At 41.4% G+C, this 27,927-nt stretch overlaps 1 protein-coding gene across 4 annotated transcripts in view; it reads left to right on the forward strand.

Annotated features, from left to right (window-relative positions):
- LOC124160098 (glutamine--fructose-6-phosphate aminotransferase [isomerizing] 2) overlaps window positions 1-27,927 on the forward strand; it is a 157,001-nt gene that overhangs the window by 33,512 nt on the left and 95,562 nt on the right. For all 4 annotated transcript variants that reach the window (XM_046535822.1, XM_046535824.1, XM_046535823.1 and 1 more), the window contains exons 2-3: window positions 21,714-21,821; window positions 22,785-22,874. In XM_046535822.1, the coding sequence (XP_046391778.1) occupies window positions 21,714-21,821; window positions 22,785-22,874 (198 nt within the window). The remainder of the gene's footprint in view (window positions 1-21,713; window positions 21,822-22,784; window positions 22,875-27,927) is intronic.

The raw sequence follows: 27,927 nt of genomic DNA on the forward strand, positions 1-27,927 counted from the left end.
TAGTGTATTCATAATATACAAATTATTTTGTTTTAGAAATACCGGGTTAGACGAATGGCAATGGTCCATTTTTATCCTCATTATAAAAGGGCCAGATTGGCGCCCATGCGATGCCACTCCACGTGACGTCACAGGGACCTAGTTTCTATACGAGAAGATAGGAGTTATACGTCGTCTGAGGTTACCATTGCATGCATGAGGCGCAGAGCTCAGGGAAACATGACTTGATAATCACTTATTAAAACTGGCTAAGGTCGGAAAGTTTTCCTCGTTTGATAAGTTATTAATAATCCTTATTTAAGCCAAGCGCTACCAGCCAGCAGGGTACTAGGCTAGCTGCTAGCAGCCTGCGTCGTATCAGAGCTAAGCCTCGCCTCAAGGTCACCTCGCAAGGCGGGAGGGGGAACCAGAAATACGTCACGCGGAGAGACTTCCCGACATTCATACTTAAGCGTCGCGTTTTCGCGCGCTTGAAAATTTTCACTTTTCATTCAATCGCGAAAAATAGATATCGTCATTTAAAAATCTAAAAGCGTGAAATACGTACTCCAGGAGTAATAATCTTTCGATTTAGGCAATAAAAAAATAATAGGAAACCACCCTATTCTGTTATTTGGGAAAAAGAATAACTAGCGAAGGAAGAAAGAAACAATTAGCAGTATATCTCAGTCGAAGAGAAGATTCCGTCAAAAGAAAGATCTGCTTACCGAGGAGAATTAGAAGCAAAGAAAAAGTTAAAGAACTTGTATTTTGAGTATGCTTCTTTACTGCGGAAGTGAGTCATAGAAGACAGCAGCAGAGAAATTAAAAGCCCAGGCTTTCGGAATGTGGTGGTACAGAGAAGGAATAGGATCAAATGGGTCGACCGAGTAAGTAATGATGAAGTCTTAAGAGGAGTATAAGAGAGGAGAAGCCTCGTGCAAGCCTTGATAAGAAGACGAATAAGCCTCATCGACAATATTTGGAGAGATGATGACGAGAGTCGTGGGGGACAAGTGGATGGCAAGAACGGGAAAGGAAGACCTCGAATGAAAAGTATGGAACAGGCGAAGAAGGAGGATGAAAAAGAGAAATACGAGGGTGTGGAAAGATGAGAGAATTGAGTGGAGAACCAATCTTAGGATTGCAATGGACGAGTGATGGGTCTCACTCTCTCGCTGTCGTATTTCGCGTGGTAGAGAGAGGCGGAAGGAGCAAGGCGTGGTTGCTAAGATCACGGTCGTCAAGGACCGTTAGGAGAGACAGCCACGCCCATCGCTCTCTCGGAAGTCCTTGGCGGGCAGCCCACTCCACTTTCCCTCTCGCCGCTCCTCACCTTGACTCGCCCCCCCTTGAAGGCCGCATCCGATGAATTAACCGTTAGCAACTCGGTGCGCCAGCCCAAGGCGATGACTATCAGCGGCGTGAAGTGACGAGCCTACGGTTGGTTTGATGCATTTTCAACTAGATCGATATTTCTAGTGATCGCTGTAGCGCATTTATCCCATTTTTATATTTTGACGCAAGCTGTGCCGCCTCATGCCATATGGGTATTAGGTAGTCGAGGCGGCCAGTCCTCCCGCACCTAAGTGCTTCTTCATTTATTTTTCGCCTTTCAATAATCTCCGCACCGCGGCGATGAGTGCTGATCGATTAATTGAAAAGATTGGAACTCATTCTATCTTGCGGTGGGTGACAACACATCTTTATGTTCGGTGCAAGCCACCACCAGGGTGTGTAGCACGGGGTGATTCCACACCAATTGGCATGCAGCACTCATCGCAGCCACCAATCAGAAACGCTCTCGTTCGCCGGACACTGGCCAAGAACTCAGGAGAACAACACGCGGTCTCACCAGTAATTAGGGGAGTGCTAAGCACACGAAAATACTGCCTTGCAAATGGAACTACTGGTTAGTAATAAATTCAAAAAAATGAAAAACGAAAAGTTAGCCTGTCTGAAAATCCTCCCTTTCCATATTCGTGGAAGAAGACGCCATGGAATGAAATATAGCGTTCGGATATAATAATAATTTATTACTCGTACATTTTGTTTTTACATATTAATAAAAAAAAACAAGAGAAGAAGCTTTAGGTGGTCTCCAAGGTCATAGGACCAGAATTGAGCCACCATCAAATAACAGAAATATATGCCAATAAAAACGTAATAATGCAGTGAATGATACCTGAGTGTTTTAGATAAATAAAATCAAAATAAATTTTCAACTATTTCTTGCGAGAAGAGCCAGTCTTTATCTGGTCTTAGCATTACATTTGAGGTTTTATTTTTTTTTATTTCTAGCGAGCAGTTAATTAAATAACTTCGGCCCCATGTATAGAAAACAGCGTTTATATAAAGTTAACTTGAGTCTGTGTGCTACTATAAATGACTCAGTCCTTAAATCATATTTATAATTGTCACATCCACTCGGCATATTTCCACTTTGGAAAAAAAAATTTAAGCACTTTTAATAAATACAAATGCCTTAGTGGCAACAATTTTAGGGCCACAAACAACGGAAAGAGAAAAATAGTCTCAACATGCTCAGAGGAAACGCCTCGACTCCGTGTGAATACAGTGTGTGTGTGTGCAATTCATAGAAAAGGAAGGGTTCACGGTGCCGGATGATCGCCCCTGAACCCTGAAGCTAATTGTTCCTTTGGTAGTTTAGTTTTTCCTGGCTTTTCCCTCGTCATGGCTATTCCCCTGCAAAGAGCTGAAGGAGGCTCATTTAGAGGAAGCGTTTCCTCGTCGTTTATGGTGAGTGGCAATGCGCTCCGTCCCCTCCCAATAACCTCTAAGATGAAGCGTAGGGGTTGGAACTCAAATCGGCCTCGCGTGACAAACTGAAGGTCGCGGGTTCGTGTCCCGCCCGAGTAAGTCACGTCTATCCCAGGCTGCGTTGGATGTTTGTGGTAGTGCAGTGTTAATTTTTGTAGTCCCCCATGTAAAGGGCCAACAGTACTATTTTCGGGGTGATGAATAAAAATAAATTAACAGAATGGATAAAGCGGAATTGGAGTGATGGCCAAAAATACGAACTTGGAAAAAAGTGGAAAAATTAATAGTATTGAATAATTTGACCTCGCAGTATTGGAAGACGGAAGTGCTGTCGTAATTACGTTCCTTGAATAGGTGCTATCGCAACTGATAAAGGTCCATTCCATGGAAAAATTACTCCATAAATCTTTCAGCCGTCCACTCTGTTTCCTTGCGTCATCGGATTTTGTGATGCAACCCAAGCATTGAAAGAACATTGAAAATGATTTTTCAAGTAAGTATTTCAAATCATTTTAAAATGAAAATATCCAAAGATGGATAAATTCATGACCTTTTAAATATTTTAATAAATATATCAGGTATGTTGCTCTTATAAAGATCAGTATCATGTCGTCTAATTATAGTGATACCATATATACGGATGTGTAGGTTGAATTTTTTTTGCATGAAAAGCTTTTTCTTTAGTTTTATAGAAAAACTGGCTGACCCGGCGAACTTTGTACCGCCTATTAATCATTGAACAGTTTAATTACACCATATATATATCACTGGCTGGTATATGGTGGCTGTACTGATTTTAATGATTTTTGACTTATTGTAATAAATTAAGAAAAAATTCAATTAACCTACAAAAATAAGTATTACGATGGTTTGTTAGAGAGACATTTTTTCTTTATTCGATCTACATAGGATCGACCGGTACATGTATACGCGTGTTTTTTCAACGAATTTTCTTACTTTACTGCTTTAACTTAGGAAATTTTGGACTTTGTGGTCTTATAAAGCAGTTAATAAAGTCAAAATTTTATCCATTCAGTTTTTCGACTTTTTGTTATTAACCGTAAAAAAATCGTTTTAGCCGTTGCGTAAACTTGCCCCGTTATAGGTAGATAATATGCGAATATTACTCTAAAACAACTTCAAAATCATTTTTAATAATTGGAATATTATTTCGAAATAATTTTAAAACTGTCATCAAAGTGTTGAAATAAACCAGTTGAGTTCTAAAGCCGGTGTCCCGCGGTCAAATTTGCATCAAATTTTTGCATCAAAATTTGTGGACCAAAATTTTTTTGTAAAAATGTATGTGCAACTGAATGGGGGTCTCCCACGATCCATCTCGTTTCGACCAAAAGATGGAAAACAAACAAAAGACGATATTTATGTAAACAAATGTGGATGGTTGTTAAGTGGAGAGTTCTGTCTTTTTTAACAGTCGAAATTGTCTGAGCAGGCCTCTTGAAGAGTCGAAAAAAAGAAAACGGAGGGACTTTGTGTTGGACTTTGCCTTGGCCGGAAAGGGGATATGAAAGCATTGGAATAGGTGTGCTAACCATGTCGGAGCATTAGCGGATACAGAAAAAACTCGAGGGGGTCGCAAAAGATATCTTGAGTTGCCTTTACTTTTATCCTAATAAAAAATAATCAAATCACATACTGAGTTTAAGAAAATTTTAATTAAATTTATCACACACTCATACAAGACAAGGCCACCTTATGATGTAAAAAAGTTATAATTTTGGTTCTGCAATGAATGGCAATACGGGCGGGCCCGCAAGGGGGGGGGGGGGCGCGCCCCCTGTGTCCCCCATCTTTATCCGCCACTGAGTTGGATTTGGTAGCCGAAGTTCCAGTAAATTATCGACATTAATCGACGATGAGTGAGGATATTTTCATGACCCCTATCAGCAAGGTTGAGGGCAGAATAAAACGCCAGGATACAAACGTGAGGCAGTTTATTCCCGCAGGGAAAATGTTATTAATAAATGATGGACATTTTTTGTTGAAATGATGTTCTGAATAGTGCTGTAAACATGCATTGAAATAATATTTTTCCTCTCATAATCGAGCAGTTGCTAAAATAAGGTGTTTATCATATAATAATTGTGATCGAAACGGGCAGCTGTAGTGTTTCACTGGTAGTCATTTCTCCTGCTGCTGGCTCCCTCGGAATCGCATGCCCACCACAAAGGTAACTTGCAGAATTCGGCCTCGATACCTTAAGTAAATCATTTATTCTTTCCAAAACAGTATTGTGAGTCCTTGTATTGCGAGTCCAAAAGAACGCTTCCATTTTATTAATCATGAACTCAATGTGACGAATTTCCTAGTATCTAATATTTATATACAAATAAATTCATTGGTAAGGAAAGAAAGGGATAGGAACATGTTATGGAAAAAGGACGAGGACAACGGTGCTGTGGTAGATGGAAAAATGCCAGAAATCAGAGGGTAAAAATGCGGCCTGACTGGGACTCGAACCCAGAACCTCCTGGTTGTCGGCCAGGTGAGCTACCGGGACGCTTAGATTTACCATGATTTTGGCATGAGTTTATACACAGAAAACTATATCTTTATAAATTTGTCTTTTTTTCGTACACGTATGCGGATGCTGTTTGAAATTGAAAGGTGCTACCTAATTAGTAATGATTACTGTTGCAATTTGTTTATCGAAACATGCATAAATGATTTTAACATAATGATTTATTATTTTAAAGGGAGAATGAAGTATTTGCAGCGTATATTAAAATAATAATTTATAGCTTCTTCAAGATCGTCGGACATATTGAAAACTAGAGATGTGCGTGTAGTATCCGCTAATATTCGAATACGGCGAATACTAGGAGGTATTCGATATTCGAGATCTCGAATAATTGTGATTAAAGTACGATCTCGAATATCTATAATACGTTGAATTTCGCGCCATACACTGACGTTGTTGGTAGTTGACCGGAAGCGACGTAGAGGACTCTAGTTGTATAGTGCTTGCAGCGCCGGTTTAGGAAAGTTGACAGACTACATCAATTTTGAGGATAAGAGCGGTGAAAAGATATCGTTCGATGTGGGGGACCGCAAATGATCGTGGGAAAATATCCTAAAACCCCCGGTTTCTCCCTCGACACCCCTAAAAAAATTGAAAATGGGACTTTCCGTCACGTATTTAGCGGCTCCACAATGACGCGTTAAAGTTGAAGAATTATCGAAATTTTCATTTAATTGTAGCGTCTCATCGGTGACTTCAACGACCGCATGTGCAGGCCCGTGACAGAATGCATACCATCAATACACCAGCATTCGAAAAATTATTTTCTTCACTTATCATTCTAAGCTCATCCAGAATGAATCCGCAAGATGGAACTCCCTTTTGCGAATGATGAGGCGTGTTCTGGCGCAGAAGCAAGCAATAACATTAATAATAATAATAATGTTTTATTTGTCCAGAGATCTAGTAGTACAAGGGTTACACTGATATAGGACACGTCAGGTTAAAGAATATATGTACAATAAATACAAATATACAATGATGCAAGATATGTCAAACTTTGTTTAGAAATTCATCTATAGAATAATACATTTTTAGTTTCAGATATTTTAGGAGGCTGGCCTTAAAAGCAGTTACACTTAATGGTGCCTTAAGTTCAGATGGCAATTTATTATAGAATCGAAGGCCCATACAGTTTGGACTAGCACCAGTATTCTTGGTGCGCACATATGAAACATGCAGCTGATCAATTTGTCTGGTAGAATGATGGTGAACATCACGGTTCTTAACATAGTGGGATATATTTCTTTTTGTATACACAAGTAAATGATAAATATATACACATGGCAGTGGTAATATGTCCAGTTTCTTGAACAGGGGACGGCAGGGGGCATTATGTTTGGAAAAAGTCATAAGCCGAATGGCTCTTTTCTGGATTCTGAAAATGGGCAAGGCCCTAGAGGATGAACCCCAAAAAATTATGCTGTAAGCAACGTGTGAATAAAATTCTCCATAATTTAGTCCCTGAAGGACTTCAACGGAAACTGTTGATCTTATGGATCTGATTAAGTAGCAGGCTGAGCTTAACTTACAAGCTCGAGAATTGATGTGCTCATCCCAACAAATTAGAGAATTGAAAATAAAGCCCAGAAATTTGGTATTTTGTACCTGTTGGATCATTGGCTGCCTCTAACCTGAGTTTTAATGTTGGCATAACTCCATCACGGTGGGATGCTATCAAGCAATTGATTGATGTTCTGTATGATTTAGAAAGAGTAACATTTCCTCCTAGTGGAAGTGCAACCACTGTATCCTTAAATTATCCCCCTTGTGAATAGCATTACTAATATCCTAGAAGCTAAGAAGTTTTCACATAATCATCAACAATAATTGTTTCGTCAATGAATTGACGTTTCCCATTAAAAGTAGGTATGAATGCCTGGAAAAAGAAGAATTTTAGAAAGAAGGAAAAAAAAGAAGGTACCATTATTCTTGATCCACAATTCAAAAGCAGTGTATTTCAAGATTCAAATAATGTTGAGATGATAAAAAATCGATTTGCTTTGGAGATAACAAGTCTGTCTAAGCAGTATCACCCAACAAAAACAGACACCTTAGGAATAGTGCTTTTGAAAATTACTGTTTCAACTTGTAGGCCTTTTTATTTATACATTCAAGAATTGAGTGAAACAGAAGAATAACGTTTAATATGCTATGTGCAATTCTAGTATTCGAGCTATGATTGAATATTCGAATTCAATATTCGAGTTTGAGTAATTTGCTATTCGACCCATTTCTATTGGAAACTTATGCAGATATAATTTTGAAATTATGAAAAAAATTAAAGCATAGAATGAGAAAGCTAATATATTTTCAAAATTATTTTTACTTTATTATTAAATTATTAGTAATTTCTACTTTATACATATACCTATTTAAACATTTTTTGTGAGATTTTGCCTCTTTGGAAGCCTATATACGCGATTCTAATTTACACGCGGTGAGTTAATCCACTTGCCAATTAGTAAGCTCTCTCCAAATGGTCAGAATTCTTTATCATGCACAAATAGAATGAGGGATGCAGCACTGAGTGGCAACTACGTATGTCAGAGGGCGTGCATTCCAAAATTTACTGCCAGCACTCACTGTGCTGGTGGAATGGAATGCACTACATACGTATGTACTATTACGGCAGATGCTGAATTTCGGATTGGTTGACAGCGGTCACTCTGGGGATTAATCAGCGGGAATATTGTACCAATGACAAAAATAACCGTAAGATCAGCTCTTTTTAAGTCTGGCGAATGTTTCGGACACAACAGTTTGGGACAAATTACAGAATTGATGTAATTAAGGGTTAAAGTGCGCTTTAATCCAACAAAAGTTAATAAAAGACAAATATCACGAAGATAGTGTGTGACATGCCTTCATCTTGCAAGGGCACGGGGAGAAATCACCAAAAATACTTTTGAGTAAGAGTTTAATGGATTATAAACTAATGAAGAAAAACACGATTTTAGCGGAATTAATTGCTGATGATTTAAACATATTATTATTATTGCCTATTGGAATGAAAAGTTGTAGTTTTCATTCAGTAAAATGTGAATGGTTTTACCAACATTTATAAATGGAAATTCTTATGTGCACCCAGATCTTCTCTAGTCACGTTAAATCAAATATCCTCCCCCAACACGTGAATGGCCACCATGTATGCCATTGCCAGCATACCCAATCGAAGATAAATCACCACGGAATCCCTAATGTTAATAAAATTTCAGTCATTACTTCTGCTCTGGGGCTGCAGCAGTAGAAAATGTCATCCATTGAGCCCCGCCATCGGTAGTTGTTAGATACTGCCATCATCATTACGGAACACTTTGGCAGTGAATTATGCCAGCAGTCACGGCTATGGAGCAAATACTTGTATATCCTCGTCTCCATTTGTCTGTTTAAAATCCTCAGTACCACTTGTGCCAAATGCAATATATAAAGCTATTATTCTTCTCATTGTACAGCTTCCTTCTTGTTTTGGAAACCAAATGAGAGCTATCTTCATGAAATCCTCCTTATACATACATAGATTCTGTGTACTACATAGTTTGAAAAATCTTCTCATACCACCTGCCACTTCACCAGCCTTAATTTCACAAAGGACTCTCTCATTTTCCGCGTCTAAGATCCTCAGCCCAAGATTATCGCCCTCCACTTCATTCCTCCTCTATGTTCTCTCTCTCTCATGCCTTTTCCCGCTGTCGCACAGATCTCCCACATATTCCTTCTACCTAATTTGTACCTCATTTCACTCTGTTGGCATCCTTTCAATCTTAACCTTAACATTTGACGTTGCTTGCTCTCTTTTATGCCTGATAAGGGCTTTACCTTTCTCATGAAAAAATAGTAATTTGGATCTACTCCACATTTTCCAGAAACAATCGAGTTTACTCCACTTATGTTTATTTTATGACCTATGCTTTGGCAATTTAGCTTGTCATTATCAAGATATAGTCCCAAACAGAAAAAAACACTCTGGAGTCTGAACTTGAGATGTTGAATTGGCAATTTCGCTGAACCTCGCGCCCCTGCTGCTAAGAATAGCAAACACTGCCTTTTTTTAGCAGATGAGAGGGAGGCCCTTTTATTTCTTGCCGGTTTAAAAGGGTTAAGAAGCTTATGGAATATGATATTTTGTACCGCAATTTAAATGGTAGCCCAGGATGACGTGGTGACACTGTAATATCAATATATATAACTATTACTTCTGGTAGTGCCAAACTTGATTTGTTTGTGGCCTTAGACACTCTCCTTCCACTTGACATCCAGCGTGTTTGTTGTTCTTTGCAGTAAGGGCATGAGTCAGGAGTATGCCAATTTGGCGTCAATTTGGGACCTTCAAAGAAAATTTTTTCCTCCCGGGCAGTAAAATTTTTATGTCCAGTATTGTGATATTGTTCCCAAAAGTCTGTGAGCACCTATGCTTCACTCACCTGTTGAATTGAAGGGGGCAAATTTTGGAAAAATAACCGTGGAGGGTTGGCACGCAATGCACAAGAACTTTGGCCCTCTCTGGCAGAGTCTTACTTCACTGAGAGCTGATGAGGATGGCTCTAGACAGAGCTGGAATACGTGGAGTCAAGCAGCAAGTCCTTTGGTCCCAGCGCAAGGAATTAAGGAATATAATGAGGAACTTGGTGTCCATGATCACAGTGAAGAAGGAGCAGGTCTTCTGGGGTTCTCTCCTTTTTGGCCAATCTTCTTTTTGATGGCAGTATTTCCAGCTGGAAGTGGACTGAAACCCCAGAAAACCAAATTATCATGATGTAATCTATGTGATACCGCCCAGTTTTTTCACCCCAGAGGAACCCTAGTGGTCATAGGATAGGGTCCCAAAAATTACGCATTTGCCTTTATTCATTATAGTGGATTGTGAAAAAATTATATCAAAAGTTAATCCCATTTTCTGCGTGGAGTTATTTTGAAAAGAATTTCTATGGAATTGCTGTAATTTGTGTGGTAACTACTCAGGAGGATTTGTAGGTTGTAGCTTGTTTTAATGCCTTGTACCAAGAGAAAGCTTTGTGTTATGTCTTAAATGCCTTAACTTAATGCCATCCTTTTTTTACTTCCTTATTATTCAATATTTTCTCAGCCTTTTTTTTAATGCCGCCAATCTCTTCAGTGGGAAGAAGTGTGGTTCTCAAGCGTGTGATGAAACTGTATGTATCTTAGGAATGAGGTCTTATTTTAAGGGGAGAGTGAAGTTCCATAAAGTTTAAATGCTATCAGTGGTGATGGTAAGATTTTAATTTGAGGGGTGGAAAGTATTAGCATATAAGGAGACAGTATCAGGAATCCCCAATCAAAACTATAAAACCTCCAAAAAACCAGATAATATTTAAAACTGTAAGTCGTCTTCGCCGACGGTAAAGGGGTTCGGGGGAAACAAAGCAGGGAACAAGTCCAAATTCTCTCACACAAGCAACTTCCTTTATTCAGTCCCAAGCCATACACCTTGTTTCGCTGCACAACACCAACTGCCGACCCTAGCGGCCACAAGCCCACGCCCTGGAGTCATCGAAAGGACTCAAGTTTGTCAAGCGACTCTTCCGATGACAGCAGGAACGTGCTTAATGGCTGGGTCTCAGAGGAAGTCCGTTCGAGGCGACCCTCGTCGTCTCGCACCTTATAATAATCTAAATGAAACTGCGCTTACATCCACACCCCCCCCCCCCCCCCAAGTGAGTTGCTGACACTCCCGAAGCAACTCACTGAATTTAAAGCATCATAGAACAAAAATAAATAAAAAAAGGCAAGTCCAATATTCAAATGACCCCTTAATACGCCACCGTGACCAGTAATGGGGAAACGACAATACAAGAATTAAAAATAGTGATTACAGATATGTAATTTTTTAACAACATGATGTCCATTATAATTCCGTTATTGTCTTAAGTCTGTTGCACATTCTAATGGAGTCCCATGAGTCGCAAAACCTCAAGGACCGGTTCACGTCACTATTCAGCGCCACTCACAACTCCTGCACCGCGCCCACTGATTTGTGTCAAACCACACGATCCCCTCCAGTGTACTTAATTATACCCAATCACTCTTCATCCGCGCGAGCCTATTGACTCGCCCCTACCTCTAAATCAACATTCACAAAGAGAACTATTAGTATTCAGTGCTCAAAACAAATTAATACAATAAAATACGCATTACCATATCAACCATTGAGATTCCCTAGAAGCAATTAAACCAAAGAAATCAATCCATCCAGGATATAATAAGTACATATCCCAAACCCAAAATAATCCAAATTAAAAGAAATTACAAAAATTAAAACAAATGAGAGACATAAACCAGACACAGCGATAGCTCTCGGATTCTACGTTTCCTCCAGCCACCACCCTCTTCCATCATCACTGCCCAAATTACACCCCCTCCACTGACGGTCGAGGAGGGTCAACACTTGGCTCCGACGATCTGAGGTAGTAGGGAGAACGTTCGGCCGGCAATGGATGCACTTGGGGGGGAGGGATGTAGGGAGGCTCAGTGCTGCACGATGATTCCTCCTCAGCTGTGTCCCACTCGTCGTCGGACCCCACGGCCGGGGCGACCACGCCCACTCCCTCGCTCTCCCATTCGGCCTCAGAAGTAACAACGGCGTCTTCGGGCGGCTGGGAGGGCGGCGATGCCCGCTCCTTCCTCGGCCTGCCTGGCCTGCGATCAGCTGTTCCTAAACTAGGAGGGGGGATGGGGCCAAAATAGGGTTTAACGCGATTCCTGTGTACCAATAGGTTGCGGAATGGGAGCTCCAACATTAGGTTACATGTCGACACCACTTTTAATATGCGGTATGGCCCCTTCCATGGTTTATGAAATTTCTTCACTTGCCCTACCTTCATACAGGGATCACTTTAAAACACGTAATCTCCTTCCTTGTATTGCCAACGCTTACCCTTCCCCTTTACGGCCTCTCTCCGTTTCCTTTCTGCTATGCGATCATTATTCGCACACTTTTCCCACATTTCCTTTAATCTGTCCCTTAATCCAGACACCCCGGGGTGCTCTTTCTCTAACACGCCATCTTCGACGCATTGGAAAGGCGATACCATTTGACGTCCAAATACCAATTCATGAGGGGTGAAACCTGTGCTACGATGATAACTACAGTTGTAGCTCGCGACGGCAAAGTCAATATGGCGCCCCCAATCGTTGTTTCTTACATTGACATAATGACTGAGGATCTGCGCAATAGTTCTATGAACTCTCTCCACTCGCCCGTTGCATTCTGGGTGGAAGGGTGACGTCCTCAACTGATTTATTCGTAACAACTTACAGACCTGTCGAAAAAGTTCTGACATGAAATTAGTTCCCTGATCAGTAAGAAGTGTTTCCGGCACTCCGAACCTCAGTATCCATTGCTTCACTAGTGCCACTGAAACGGATTCAGATTTCTGATCTGTTAATAGTACCATCACTAAATACCTCGAGAAATGATCAAGTATCGACAAGATATACCTATAACCCTCCTCTGTCTTCGGAAGGGGACCCACAATGTCTATTGCAATAAACTCGAAAGGCCTATTCGCTGCTGGTAGTGCTTGTAATGGGGCCTTGCACCTACCATAAGGGCTCCTCTGACTACATGCAATGCAGCCCTTTACATGCTTCTTGACATCTCGCGAATAGGATGGCCACCAAAAGTCCCTTTTAACCCTACTTCCTGTTGCCTGTACACCTAAATGTCCTGACAGTATATGGTCGTGGCACTGACGGAGCACTTTCTCCCGGCAGCTGCGAGGCACTACTACTCTTTTTCCCATTATAGTTTCCTTCCATAGTATACCCCCATCGACCATGAATCCCTCTCTTCCTCTCCATTCTATACTCTCGGGATCTTTTTCCTGCTCCTTCCGAAAATTTAGAACCTCTTCCACGGATACTTGGCGAATCTTCCTGCTTAAGACATCCGCATTTGCATGGGTCTTACCAGGTTTATGAATTACTTCGTAATCGTACTCGCTCAATTTCAAAGTCCATCTCATTAACCTGCTACTGGGGTCTTTTAATCCAAAAAGCCAAGTGAGCGCGGCGTGGTCTGTCAAAATGGTAAATTTCCGACCGTAGATGTTACACCGGAAGTGTCCCACCGCCCACGTAATGGCCAAAAGTTCCTTCACCGTCGTCGTATAATTCACTTCCGGTTTCTTTAATTGCCTCGATGCGAATGCGACCGGGTGCTCCTCATTATTGACCACCTGTGATAGGACGGCACCTATCGCGAAATTACTTGCATCCGTCGCTATGATGAAAGGCAAGGAGAAATCTGGATATATCAACACTGGGCTGCTCGTCAACGCCCGTTTTAGCCCTTCCACTGCTTCGTCGCACTCCGGAGCCCAAACGAATGCAGTTCCCTTTTTCAGTAACATTGTAAGCGGGCGAGCGAGGATGGCATAATCTTTAATAAATCGACGGTAATAATTAGTCATTCCTAAAAACGATTGTGTCTCCTTTACCGTCTTGGGAGTGGGGAAGTCCATTACCGCCGAAATCTTACTTGGGTCCGGTTGAATACCCTTTCCGCTGATAATGTGGCCTAGATAGCTTACTTGAGAAAGGGCAAAGTGACATTTTGTCAATTTCAAGGACAACCTGGCCGACTCGAGCCTCTCAAACACTCGGCCCAACCGCGCTGCATGCTCTTCAATCGACCCGGCAAATACAATAACGTCATCGAGATACACCAAGCACTCTGTGGGGGTCATTCCCCTGAAGACTCCGTCCATCATAGGTTGGAATACACTTGGCGCGTTTCTTAGTCCCATTGGCATACGTTGGTATTCGTATAATCCGCTATTTACAATAAAGGCAGTCTTCTCGCGTGACTCAGGGGCCATGGGAATTTGGTGATAACCCGCCGTTAGATCGAGGGTCGAGAAATACCTGCACCCCCCCAAATAGTCCAAGGTTTCCGTAATGTTTGGAAGTGGGTATACATCCGGTTTAGTAATTGCATTTAAAGCACGGTAGTCTATGCAGAACCGGTACTTAGGCTTTCCGTCCTCAGATTTCTTTGGCACGATCACAACGGGTGAGGCCCAAGGGCTGTGACTAGGCGATATTATTCCCCCTTCCAACTGTTCCTTCACAAAATCCTCCACTAAAGGCTTTAAATGATGCGGAGTGCGATAGGGTCTCCGGTAAATGGGACGGGCGTCACCTGTAGGAATATGGTGCTCTACCAAGTGGGTCGCAGGGGGTGTTCCCGTTAATGAAAACAAATGCCTGTACCTTCCTATTAGGGGACGTATAACAGCTTTTTCCTCCCCATTCAGGTGCGTCAATTTCCCTTCAATGTCACTATCCGAAAGCTCGCACAGACTCGTACTCTCCACAGAGCGCACGTTCCTATCGCATGCACCCTCAATATCATCCCCGCAGAATCTTTCATTTGGAACAAAATCTACATCGCTCACTGTCGCCACCACTGTGCCCTTGCATAGATTTACTGCCGACTCCCCATAATTACTCACGCGCACCTTCGCGCTTCCTTCCCCGTCCACCCGACACAAACACCGGGCAACTAAACACTCCTCCATCTCGAGAGCCGGCTCCAGCACGCACTCTTCTCCCTCCGTCCACTCCCGCCCGGGTAAGGGGAGGGATACGAGCTTCGATGAACGGGCTGGGATTACTTCCGCCGCTGGGAGTCGAACCGGCACATCCACACGTGGCCGGCGGCTCCAAGGTCCCTCTTGACCCACGAAATCAGGCCCCTCCAGCCCCTCCGACCCCTCCGCCTGTCCCACCGAAGAGTCCGTCGGCAGGATAGCCATTCCGCCCGCCCTCCGCCGCTTCCTTCCGCGCTGCCGCCTTGCTCTCCTCCTTGGTTTTCCCGCCCCAGGGCTGTCGAAATTTCTCTCGGCGACCTCTGGCTTCCCTTCCGGGCCGGCCGTCGACGCGTCCCTCGGTCGTTCCCATGACATGATTCCGGGCCCGCCCCCTCTGGCGGTGGAAGCCACGCCCCCCGTCGTAAATCCTCTCACAGATGTCACCGCACATCGCGGCCCCTCTCCAAATGCCTCCTCCGACCGCGGTGCGAATTCCCCGGATCTCGCTCTTCCTCTCTCGGTCAAGGGAATTATTGACCCCCCAATTGAGAGTTCCCCCTTTTTCACGTCAATAACGGCCCCCGTTTCACGAAGGAAGTCAATACCAATAAGGCCTTCATACCCGCCCAAAGTGTCCACTACTTGGGCCCGAAGATTATGCACATCGCTTCCGAACCATACCGGAAGCACTACCTCTCCGTAATTCCAAATACATCTACCCGTCAGACCCTTTATCCTAAAACGAGACTTACGTAGAACTTGCCCCCCACAGCACTCCTTAGGGTGCGATTCATAGACGACACTGAAATTGCTCACTTTACGAAGTCTCTCTTTACGGTAAAGTGAGACTTTAGCTAAAGTTCGTTTCAGAGTCGTCCCAAGGATCTCACTTTATAAAGTGGAACTTTGGCTCCTAAAGTCTCGATCATGCATTGAAATTTTTGAGTGTTGGCAATGAACGCTGCGAAAAAGTGAAGAAAAAGATGATACACGATATTAAATGCGTACTTGTTTACATGTTTCTGGCGACTGGGTTTTCGTGTTTTATTTTGCTAAGATGTATTATGCTGTATTTTCTCGTTTTCTCATATTATGTGCAAATGTAAATGAATACTGCGTCATTGAAAGCTTTTCCCCACTAGCTTTTTTGTACGTTAATGACTGAGTTGGCTGAATAAAAGCTCACTTTTAATTAGCTTCGTGCATGGTAATGCCCTTCGATGTTCCCAGCGAAGTAAATATTCAAATGCTGATATTTTCACGTCATTTTATGATCATTTTCTATGATTAACTGCATACGGTTGTTTGGACTACATGTTAGTCGAAGTTTGATGGTGTACGTGCATTGAAGGTGGGTGAAATTCTCTCGCGTTAACTTGAAACTACCAATTAATTTGAAGATTTACCGATCAGTGGTTGTCTCAGTTGGACGCATATTTTGAATGAGGTATGGGTGTTTGTTGAATTCTTTTGTGCTTACCAATATTTTAATTCTTGGAATGTTGACCTAAGGGGTTATATATTCTAGAGAAATGGACGAGAATGTACAGTCAAGAATATCTATATCATCAAAACCAATGAATGAATGGCCACGCAATGAAACATGTTGAATGTGAGAATGGACTTATATCAATAAATATCTCTTTGTCTACTTTAAAAGATGCCTCGACATATGTGAATACCTAACCCGAGTATCCATTCACGAATTTTGCAGTAAAAATGTCAGTGAAGTCTGTGATGCTGTGTAAATAACATTTCATAACAATCCTACATCCTCGAGAAAACATTGCTTTGCTGCTGATAATATGGCTATGAAGGAAAGTACGTTTTACTTTTTATTGCTGCCTTTCATGACGAGATCTTATATCATCATTGTAAACATGCAAATGCATAGTCGAAAAACGAAACAGAAACTCGACTCTAGTTTCACAATCACAGAAACATGTTAAGCGTGATATGGAGGCATACGGAAAGAGTACATTAAGCAAATATTGAATGAAAACGCTTAAAATGCAATGCAAGGTGTAGAAACTAGTATTTGGCTGGCCAAACGATATGAAAATCAAGTCTTTGTTTACGAAGGCTATTGACGCCAATGTAAACAGAATTTTGCTATCATATTCAAGTGTCTTTAAGGAAAATTCTAGAATATGAACGTATAAATAACCTAAGAACTTAACAATTAACTTGTATATAAAATCAACATAAATTATGCCAACCTGTTCAACCACTTACTGTGTTGTAATTATCACACGACCGATAGAGTTAAACTTCAAAATATAAGAATTGGGTCATCTCCATCAATACCGACTCGATATATATTCAGGGAAAAGACATATATTACTTGTCTGGTTATTTCTTGAAACGCGCCAGTTTGCTGCTGTGTTCTCACCAAAAAATTAGTTCATATTCATTTCCGTAACCCAAATATCTTCATATTTCAACTTCAATAACAGCCGGTGCAGCCATATTTATTCATCCGTAAAGGACACTTTAGCCCTAATGTGAGCTCCGGTTGGGCACTTTACGGTAAAGTGACGATTCGGCCATTTTTCCTCTAAAGTGGCGTTTATGAAACGGAAAAAGCAGACTTTAGCCCGGCTAAAGTATACTTTAGCCTAAAGTGCCGTCTATGAATCGCACCCTTAGTCACTAGGCTCGCCTGGGCCCCAGTGTCCACTAACATACGCCGCCTCTTATATTCACACGTGACAATCACCGCTAAGTCTTCCATTCCCCCTTCACGGTGCACACATGGAACCAAAGTCTTTACCGAGGGCCTTGGCGGGCGGCCTGCTCGGCCCCGGAAACGTTTAAAGACGGCTCAACGCGCCCCCCGACGCGCATCCGCCCCCCCACTCGGCAATTCCTCGCCCAATGTCCCTGTCCACCGCAGTTAAAACACCGCATTCCACCCCTGTTTGCACACTCTCTCGCAAAGTGTCCGGGTTGCCCACAAGCATGACAGACTCCCTCACGCATCGTGAAAACGTTTCTCTCTTCCGTCTCCGGATGAGCCCTCCTCTCTGCCTCGCGTATACGCACGGCCACATTAACGGCTGCGTCGAAGGTTTCCGGCATCGCGAGACGCGTATGTTCCCCCACTCTGCCCGGCAGGCCGTTTAAAAACGCGTCCAAAGCTCTTTCATCCCACTTCTGACACCAAATGTAAGTCGTCTTCGCCGACGGTAAAGGGGTTCGGGGGAAACAAAGCAGGGAACAAGTCCAAATTCTCTCACACAAGCAACTTCCTTTATTCAGTCCCAAGCCATACACCTTGTTTCGCTGCACAACACCAACTGCCGACCCTAGCGGCCACAAGCCCACGCCCTGGAGTCATCGAAAGGACTCAAGTTTGTCAAGCGACTCTTCCGATGACAGCAGGAACGTGCTTAATGGCTGGGTCTCAGAGGAAGTCCGTTCGAGGCGACCCTCGTCGTCTCGCACCTTATAATAATCTAAATGAAACTGCTCTTACAAAACGCTATTTAGTGACTGAATTGTCTTCATAATGTGGTGAAAATTACATAATTTGTGAACAATAGTACTTATAAGAACACAGGTTGTTGTATTTTATAATAAAACTTGTTACAGTAATACACCATATTTATTGTGTTCATGCAGTTCTTTTTCAAATCTTAACTTCATTACAAAATCATTCTTCCTTGTTTTCCTTTAGAAGTCATCGATTGCCTTCTTAACATTAATTTTTCAATGTTTTGACAGCTTCAAAAGCACATTTTATTGTGCCCGTAGCAAATCCATGCATGGCTCTCTTGGCTTTGGTTGTATTGCTTTGTAGGTACTAGTTTTTCTTTTTGAAATCGCTTCATTTGAAAGTCGGTACATATGTATTATGCTCCTCTTGCTGAATTGTACTTCATACATACATATGTATATCAAAAAACTGTAGTGCTTTAAAGGTTTACATTGGAACTAATAATACTTGTGAATATTGTTAGCCATTGGAGGTTATTGATCTCCCCGATTACCATTTACACCACTGCTACTTTTACACCTTGTGAGCTTGAAATAGCCAGGTGGACTAGATACCCTCAACCCTGTCAGTACAGAGAGCAAGCAACTTCATGCATACAAGTACATAATTCCAAAATGGAAAAGACATCTTCTATACATTTAATCAATCCATGCCTGTCACATATTACAATTGGAGGAGATCATTAGTTCAATTTTTGTTTTTTATAAATAGGCCATGCAGTTGCATCCCTGCTTCTTTTATGAAGATATCCCCTGCAGTATTTTTGAAAATAGCTTTCATCTACATACTGACACTTTTTCGTCACATTATTTTATATTAACTATGAAATATTTTAAGGTTACTTGGTAGGGATGGGTCGAATAGCAGATTTCTCGAACTCGAATATCGAATTCGAATATCAAATCATTGCTCGAATATTCGAATACCTCGAATTTCGTATACCTCGAATACTAAACGATGAATGTGGGAATGTTTGACTAGGTCGCCTATGCAGCAGGAAACCCAAGATTTTGGTGAGTAATTGTGATTTCCTTTAAAGGATTCAAACAGGAACTTAGCTGATTAATGGAATATTTTAATGTTATGTAAACAATAGAGTAGTTTCCTTCATTAAAGAAAACGAAAGGCATTGATTGTGATTCGTTACCCACCATAAGTGTATTCATAATATATAAATTATGTGGTTTTAGAAATACCGGTTTATGCGAATGGCAATGGTCAATTTTATCCTCATTTGAAAAAGGCCAGGTTGACGCCCATGCGATGCCACTTCACGTGACATCACAGGCACCTAGTTTCTACACGAGAGGATAGGAGTTTTACATCATCTGAGGTTACCATTGCATGCACGAGGCGCAGAGCTCAGGGAAACATGTCTTCATAATCACTAATTGAAACTGGCTAAGGTCAGAAAGTTTTCTTCGTTTGAAAAGGTATTAATAATCCTTATTCAAGCCAAGCGCTACCAGCGAGCATGATACTCAGCTACCTGCCAGCACCCTGCGTCATATCAGCGCTCAGAGCCTCGCCCCAAGGTCACCTCACTCGCGGCAGCGGTAAGCAGAACGACGTCACGCGGAGTTTTTCCCGGCATTCATACTAACCCGTCGCGTTTTCGCGCGCTTGAAAATTTTCGCTTCTAATTTAATCGCGAAAAATATATATCGTCTTATAAAATTCTAAAAGCGCTAAATATGTACTCCAGGAGTATTAATAATTCTATTTAGGCAATAAAATAATAATAGGATGGCACCCTATTTGAGCATTACGCCAAAATGCTAAGCCTCCGTCGTATTTCTTCGTCTTTCCGGCATTTATTTTCCTGCGTAAAATGCTCAAGTAAAGTCAGAAATACGTCGTGTTTTGTCTCATTCTTTTTTAAATTACACGCACATTACTAATATTTCAATCCTATAAAAGTGTAATATCAATTGCCGAAAGTCATTGTTAGACAACTTTTGGGATAGTAGATGACTCATGCAGCAGTTGACCTCCAGAAATGGAGTAGAGGGGGGGGGGGGGGGCGTGAGACAAGTTTTTATTGTTCTCGTGTAACTTGATATTTTTTTCGAAGCTAAGTTTTTCGTAATACGATCCCTGCGCGAGTTGGGGATCTTTTGTTTGATTTCGTAGAAGAGGAATCGTCGGTGGGGGTGGGCCGAACGCTGAATGGAGGGGGATAGCAGATCGTGGGAAATGCGCCAATGTCACTATCCCAAGGCTCTGAGTTTCTCCCTATGGTAGTTTCATCTCTTAGGGTGAAACGCGATTCTATTATTTTCCGGTAACTTGATATTTTTTTCGAAGCTAAGGTCTTCGTAATACGATCCCTGCACGAGCTGGGACCTTTTGTTGGATTTCGGAGAAGAGGAAATCGTCAGATTGGGTGGGGTGAATGCTGAATGGAGGGGGATAACGGATCGTGGGAAATGCGCAAATGTTGCTATCCCACGGCACTGAAGTTCTCCTGATGGGGGACACCTGGGATTTTCGGATTTTTTTCACCGGATCAATTTCGGTTCCCCACGCCCAACTCTTTTCACTGCTCAAACCCGCGAATTTGATGTAGTTAGTCAGCTTGCCTAAAACGGCGCTGCATGCACTAAACGACTAGAGTTCTCTTCATTTTTCCGAGTCAACTACCAACGACGTGTGTGCGACAGTGTATGACGCGAAATCAAAGTATTCGAGGTATTCGAGACGGTACCTTTGGCATAACTATTCGAGATCTCGAATATCGAATAGTTTCTACTATGAGTTTTACGGCCCTGTGAGGGATATTTTATTAATATTTACACTATTCTGTATGTAATATTAATCTAATTAAGTAAAATGGATTAAACTCCAAAATTTCTCTGAAGGCTGGGTGGGGTTTTTTCCCCCAAATAAACCCCTTGTTGGGCCGCTGTTAAACGTTGCCTATGCCTCTCAAACTCAATTGGCAGGGGTCTTTGCTCTGCTGTGGAGGGAGGTTGGTTGTACATGTTGTGCTGACTGTGCTACAAAAATGAAATATGAACTCTTTTAAAATTTTGTGATTATGTTACTGATTACCAAAGTAGGCTATCATTGAGTGAATTCATGAGTTGCTAATAATCAGAAGTTGGCTCCTTTTGGATTGAATTACCATGCTTGCAATAACCCATTTGGTTAAGGTGATAGCCCAGCAGCAGACTGATTACAGTAATTATTATTGTAATAATACTGATGTGGGCCTTGTTTCTGATCTTAGCCTCCTACCGCATGTCAAATGAGGAGGCTTTTCCAGTAGTGCACAGATATATATATTTAGTTGACAGTGGATTTTTAAGATTAGTTTTCATTATTTTGATCCTATTGTTTCTGCTCATCTTTCCAGGAATTTTTGCTTACCTCAATTACTTGACTCCAAAAACACGGCGGGAGGTTCTTGAGCTGCTAATTAATGGCTTGAAAAGGTTGGAATACCGTGGTTATGACTCTGCAGGTATGTAATTCAGTATTTGCTTAATGGTTCCTTGTTTGATTAGGGAATACATATGTATGAATGTACATGTTAAAAATGACGTGTGGTCTTTATGAGGAATGTTTTGAATTGCCATATTTCATTTGTTTGAATTTTTGGTTATGATTATAATAATTATATCAGCTTCAATAATTGATGAAAGTGAATGATTTCAATGTTTGATGAGAATATTTTTCCAGCCACCTAATTTGTACTTCAGAAACTAACTTCGTGGAGGGTGAATAATTTTCCCAATTGTATTTTTTCCTGAATTTCCTAATTATTTTTCGATTGAGATACACCCATGCAAGTGCATTGGCAGAGTGTAATGAACTCTATGAAGTATCAGTGACATATCATTTTGTAGATATTGGGGGATCTCCTCAGGGTGTTGTGTTTTTGCCCCAATATTATTTCCATCACATTATCCACCTTAAATCTGCTCATACCTGCTCATTTGATCACTACTTTGTGAGCTGCTCATTATATGGGTCCCATCACTCCTGCTTAAGCAGTCTTTCTTTGTGAGATATTGCTTGCTCAACACTAAAGCTATCACCTCGAAATTTTCTCGGCATTTTGAGAGATATCTCACAGCATGCAACTGTAACTTAAATGTACTTGTACCCAACTTGTAGCCGAACATTCTCCGAGAGATAACATTTTTATAATTATGATTTGAGTAAATGTTGGCAATGCCGTGAACATATCAAGATAGCATAAGTTTGAGTGGTCTAGAGGAAAAAGACAGAAAACGAAAGTGGTTGAGCAGGAGTGATAACCATTAATTTTGGTACGGCAGGAGTTTGAAGGCATGAAGGCCCTGGTTACTGGGCCCATTGTGTGAGTTTCCTTTCACCGTGTGTGAGAGTGCTCTTTTCTCAATGGGTGCTCAATGGTGAAAGTGTGCATCTGTGATTGTTGCTCTGTATTTGTTGCCGTCAGGTGTGGCACTGGACTCAGCTGATGGGAAGGACATTGCAGTGGTAAAGAAGAGTGGAAAGGTGCAGGCTCTTCAAGATGAAATCAACTCATGTGAGTATATGTGCTCATTGGAAGGGGGATTTCAACCTCCACTTGGAGATGCCCACTCACACACGTACGTACTTAGCTTATAACAAGTGGCAGCGTGGACTTTCTTTGCTTTCTTTGACCACCCTTCCTTCCTTTGCTCCCACTCTGGTCTCTCCCAAAATCTCCTTTTGCCTTTGAGAGTGGAACTTCTTTTCCCTCCCTCGTGCATTTTCCATCTGTGACCTCTGGTAGTCTAAAGTGGATGAATAAACTTAAATGGTTGAACGTTAATGTTCATATTTCCTTTATTCTTGGAATTGATTCATTGAGAAAATAATGGTAAACTCTAGGGATGGTCGTATCGGAAACCTCGGATCCAAATATCCGCGGATATTGCCTTTCATTGGATACATCGGATCCAAAGTCGCGGAAGACATTGGATCTGGATCCAAAATTTGAAATAATAGCTTCAGTGAATGCCACGTGCAATAAGGGTGGAAAGAGTTCCGATTCTATCTTGGAATGCGCCGTCGCATGCGATTCTTGTCTTACTCATGAACCGTTTTGTTAGAAAGCTCTCACAGAGGTTACGTAGGAGAATTTCAGCCATGGAAAATAAAAAAGGTAAAATACGACCGGCACAGGGTGTGACTCTTCCCAAGAGATTGAACAATCATCGGAGGAATCTCAGCATCGTTGGATACTAGCCACGTTAAAAGTAACTGCGTCGCTGATTTCAGAAAACCACCCTCGGCCGTCCATCAGCCCGTGCCTCTGTTGTTTTTTTTCCAAAGTCACACAGACCGAAAATCATTGTTTTCTAAGGAAAATATCAAATTACACGAGAACAATTGAAGCATGTTTCATCCGGACCCTGTCTCACCAACTGACCTTTTTTGGCCTATCTGCTTCAATTCTCTGTTTCTAGACGACAAATGCTAGGTGAGTACTTTCTGGGCCTGAAGATGTCTCGATAGCTTCGACAATTAGATGACATGCACGAGATTTAAAAAAGGATTAGACAAAACACAATGCATTCCTGACGATATTTCTGTTTATTTTTCAGTTCTAATTGATTGCCACTAAGTTTTCTATTTACAATTAGACTATACTAATGTGCAACATTGCCCAAATAGCACAATTTTTCAAGAAACAAGCGCAGCATTAACCCTTCAAACAAGTAGAGACGAACTGGAAAAGCCAACTGTGTATATCTTGTATGTACTTGTGCATCCGGCTTCGCTTTGAAGCCAACAACGTCACTGAAGCCAGATCTGACTTGTTCGTCCTTGACTCCTTCATTTGTAGCCTCGTTGATTGAAATATGGAGGGAGCGTGCTCCTTCCCCTCCACCTCTCCTTTACGCGCTTCTGCTGTCCACCCCTTCCTCATGCTTAGCAGTCGGGCACCTTGTCGCACGTCACGTTAATGCTGTTTGAAATACTGTTAATTGTGTTGCTGATTGCGCAGGTGCAATTTAATTTAATGATGTACTGATAAAATTGTCTTTCATTGTGTGGAAACATTTCTATTGAGATAAGGAGAACCAATGTATGCCATGTGCATGCACTATGGCGTGGAATTATCGCGAGGAAGTGCTAAATCCACCTCACCATACTGAAGCATTTTCAGGTGAAATGCAAGTTGGTATGCAATGAGAAAGTGACAAAATTTGGGGGAAACGTGCGTGAGGAAAATTTGAATTCAGTCAATGGCATTGGGGTTGCTAGGAATTTCGTTAGGGGGTCCAAATCCAGGGGGGCGGAGGAATTTTCAAACAACAGGGTACAAAGTAGAGGGTTTCAAACTAATTTTAACACCCTTCATAATCAAAAGAAACTTCGTTTTTCAAAGAAATCTGTTGTAAATCATGATTTTTCAATATTTTGTTTCCTTTCATGAAGGAAAGTAATTTTTTATATTTTGGGAGGTCCGGACCCCCGCACTTCCCTCTCTCGCTATGCCATTGGTCAGTGGTTCATCCGAACATTTTTCCTATTTTCATTTCCAAACCCAAGCGAAACAGTTAGGTCCTGAGCATGTAAAGAAGTTTTTAAAAAACAACTCGGCAGCCTATGAAAATGATTTTTAATTTATAGAAATATAAAAATGTGTATGGAATTCTAAAAAGCATTCCTTTGAATGTATGTACCCAGAATAAACTTGAATAATTACATTGTTTTATAGCAGGAATTTGAAAATGCATTTGGATCCGAAAATATCTGATCCAAAAGATCCGGCTCTGAAAATCAAGGAAGGATCCCATCCAAATCCGTATCAGAAAAAAATTGTGGATCCGTCCACCTCCAATAGTGAACTCACAAGCATAGGAATGATTGCCCAGGTATTATCAGAGAGAGTAAGGGTTTGCACATATATGTATCAGTATGATCAGGGGTTTTATAGCTGTTCTTTCATCCCTATGGGTTAGCTATAATCAGCGGCCTTTCCACTGAATATGTGTCTTTCACCTAAAGAAAAAGATATAATCTGAGAATATTCTTAACAGTGATGCTAATGTATGCAATCTCTACTCTGTAACTGAGAATCAACTCATTTTTATCACTTTTTATCACCAAGTAGCAAAAAAGACCTTAAATTCAGGGTAAACAATGAACAAGGGATTGAAATTGAGACTTACATTAAAAATTCTAACTGCATCATAAAGGCCTCTTGAAAAGGCATCAAAGAGAATGCAAAATCTTCCAATGGAACCCTGACCCCCTCTCCGATCTTCTTCAGTGGCACTCCTTGTTTTGATCCATCAATCACTGCAGACAGCTTCAATAAACAATTCTGTTACTCACCCTCAACCCTGAAGTCCATAATTGACATCAAAGTAGTCAACCCCAAACAGAGAGCATTTTTCTCTTCCCAAGCACACAACCTGAAATTATTCACATTGTTTAATCCTTCAAAAATAGTTGGTCAGCAGGTTGTGATGGTATACCTGTAGGAACGGATCAGGATTGGAAATAAATAAGACGGATATTAATTTCACACGTCTATTCGCGATCACGGATGAACAACGACAACCGGGAAATACAAGCAAAACAAAAAACATACAAAGAGGAAGATAGTTCACCTTCATAACACTTGGTGTCTCTGCGTAGATATTACAATTATAAGATTACGAATAACACACCCCTATAATCTAATAATTGTACCAGCTTAATTGTACTACAACCAAGAGTATGTTCAATTTGTCCAAGCACAACAATATTGATTAATTCAAACCAAGACCTTCAACACAAAAAATGTGTTTTGGACTGTGAAGTCCCTTTGTCATAACATCAGCTATCATCTCATTCGTGGGAAGATACAGTAAATTTATCACTTCACTTGATACCACCTCCCTCACTAAATGATGCCTCACATCTATATGCTTTGTTCTATTGTGGAACACAGGACTTGAGGCAATCTTTTGGGCACTTTGGTTGTCATTATATACATTTATGGCCCCACAGTTCCCTAGCAGTTCTCCAACCAATCCCTTTAAGTACACTGCTTCTTTTGCAGCATCTGATATGGCCATATACTCAGCCTCAGTGCTCGAGAGAGCAACAGTCCGCTGCTTCCTACACTCCCACGACACAGCAGCACCAGCGTACATAAACACATACCCGGTATAAGATTTTCTGTCACTCACATCACCTGCCCAGTCTGCATCAACATACCCACTTATGTCACTTCTGTTTAGTCTGTATGTACACAAGTCCAAAATCAATAGTCCCTTTTAAGTAGCGCAACACTCTCTTGGCATACTCCCAGTGTTCTTTACCATGCGAAACATTGAATCTGCTCAAGTAATTCACAGCAAACATTATGTCGGGCCTTGAGCACACAGATATATACAAGAGTGAACCAACAAGGTTCTGATAAGGGAAATTAGTCATGTCAGTGATAACCTTGTGGGGGGATCTGTTCTTTAAATAAACAGCCATGTTAGCAGCTTCTGCCCACATTCTCTTGTCACACTTCGACTCAAAAATCATGCACCTCACCTTTTCCATCACTGTCTTATTGACCCTTTCAGCCAACCCATTTTGTTGCGGATTGTAGGGAATAGTCAGCTGATGCTTGATACCGCTCATTCGAAGGAAGTTTTGAAAATCACCATTTACATACTCCCCCCCATTGTCAGAACGGACACACTTAATTCTCAGGCCAGTCTCATTCTCCACTTGCAATTTGAACTCCTCAAAGGTTTTTCTGACCAAACCTTTAGAATGCAAGAAAAAAGCAAAAATTTTTTGGGTGTAATCATCTACAAATGTGAGCATGTATTTTGCTCCATTCCGTGATGGTACATCCATTGGCCCACATAGATCTGAGTGCAACAATTCCAGTTTTTCCCTGGCCCTCTTATGCTTTGATGGCCTGAAGGGCTTTTTGCACATTTTACCTTGAACACATGGAATACATTGAGCTTTTACATCGTCAACAAAGGAGATACCAGTAGCCATTCCATTTTGCAACAAATCCATACTAATCCTATTTAAGTGACCCAGTCTTTTATGCCACAAGGATTGAGATTCACTTTTAACAGTGACATTAGCCCTTTCCTCTACTACATTGAGGCGATGTATCCCACCAAATTGTGATGCCGTTACAACAACATTACCATGAATTTTACAATCATCATCTAATATTTTGCAACCTTCACGATCAAAAATCACAATGTACCCTTTAGAAACTAATTTGCTTACAGACAACAAATTAATACTCAAATCAGGGACGTAAATAACATCGGAAATTGTTGTAAAATGATCATTACCATGTAGTTTCACTTCCACATCACCAATACCATTGGCAGATACTTTATCGTCATTAGCTACAGTCACTTGCGCATTAACATCCCCTTTAAAATTACACAGCCAATCTTTTCGTGCAGTCATGTGCGCGGTGGCACCAGAATCAACATACCATTCATCCGACTTTGTACTGACCCCAAGAGCAAAGAACAGTGCTTTGTCCTTAGTTTTCCAGCCAGATTTCGATGACCCGGGCGTTGATTTTTCACTGGCGTTAACCCTCTTTGGACACGCCGGCTTGACATGCCCAACTTCACCAC

Source organism: Ischnura elegans, chromosome 6, assembly GCF_921293095.1.
Source record: "Ischnura elegans chromosome 6, ioIscEleg1.1, whole genome shotgun sequence".
NCBI classification, from domain to species: domain Eukaryota; kingdom Metazoa; phylum Arthropoda; class Insecta; order Odonata; family Coenagrionidae; genus Ischnura; species Ischnura elegans.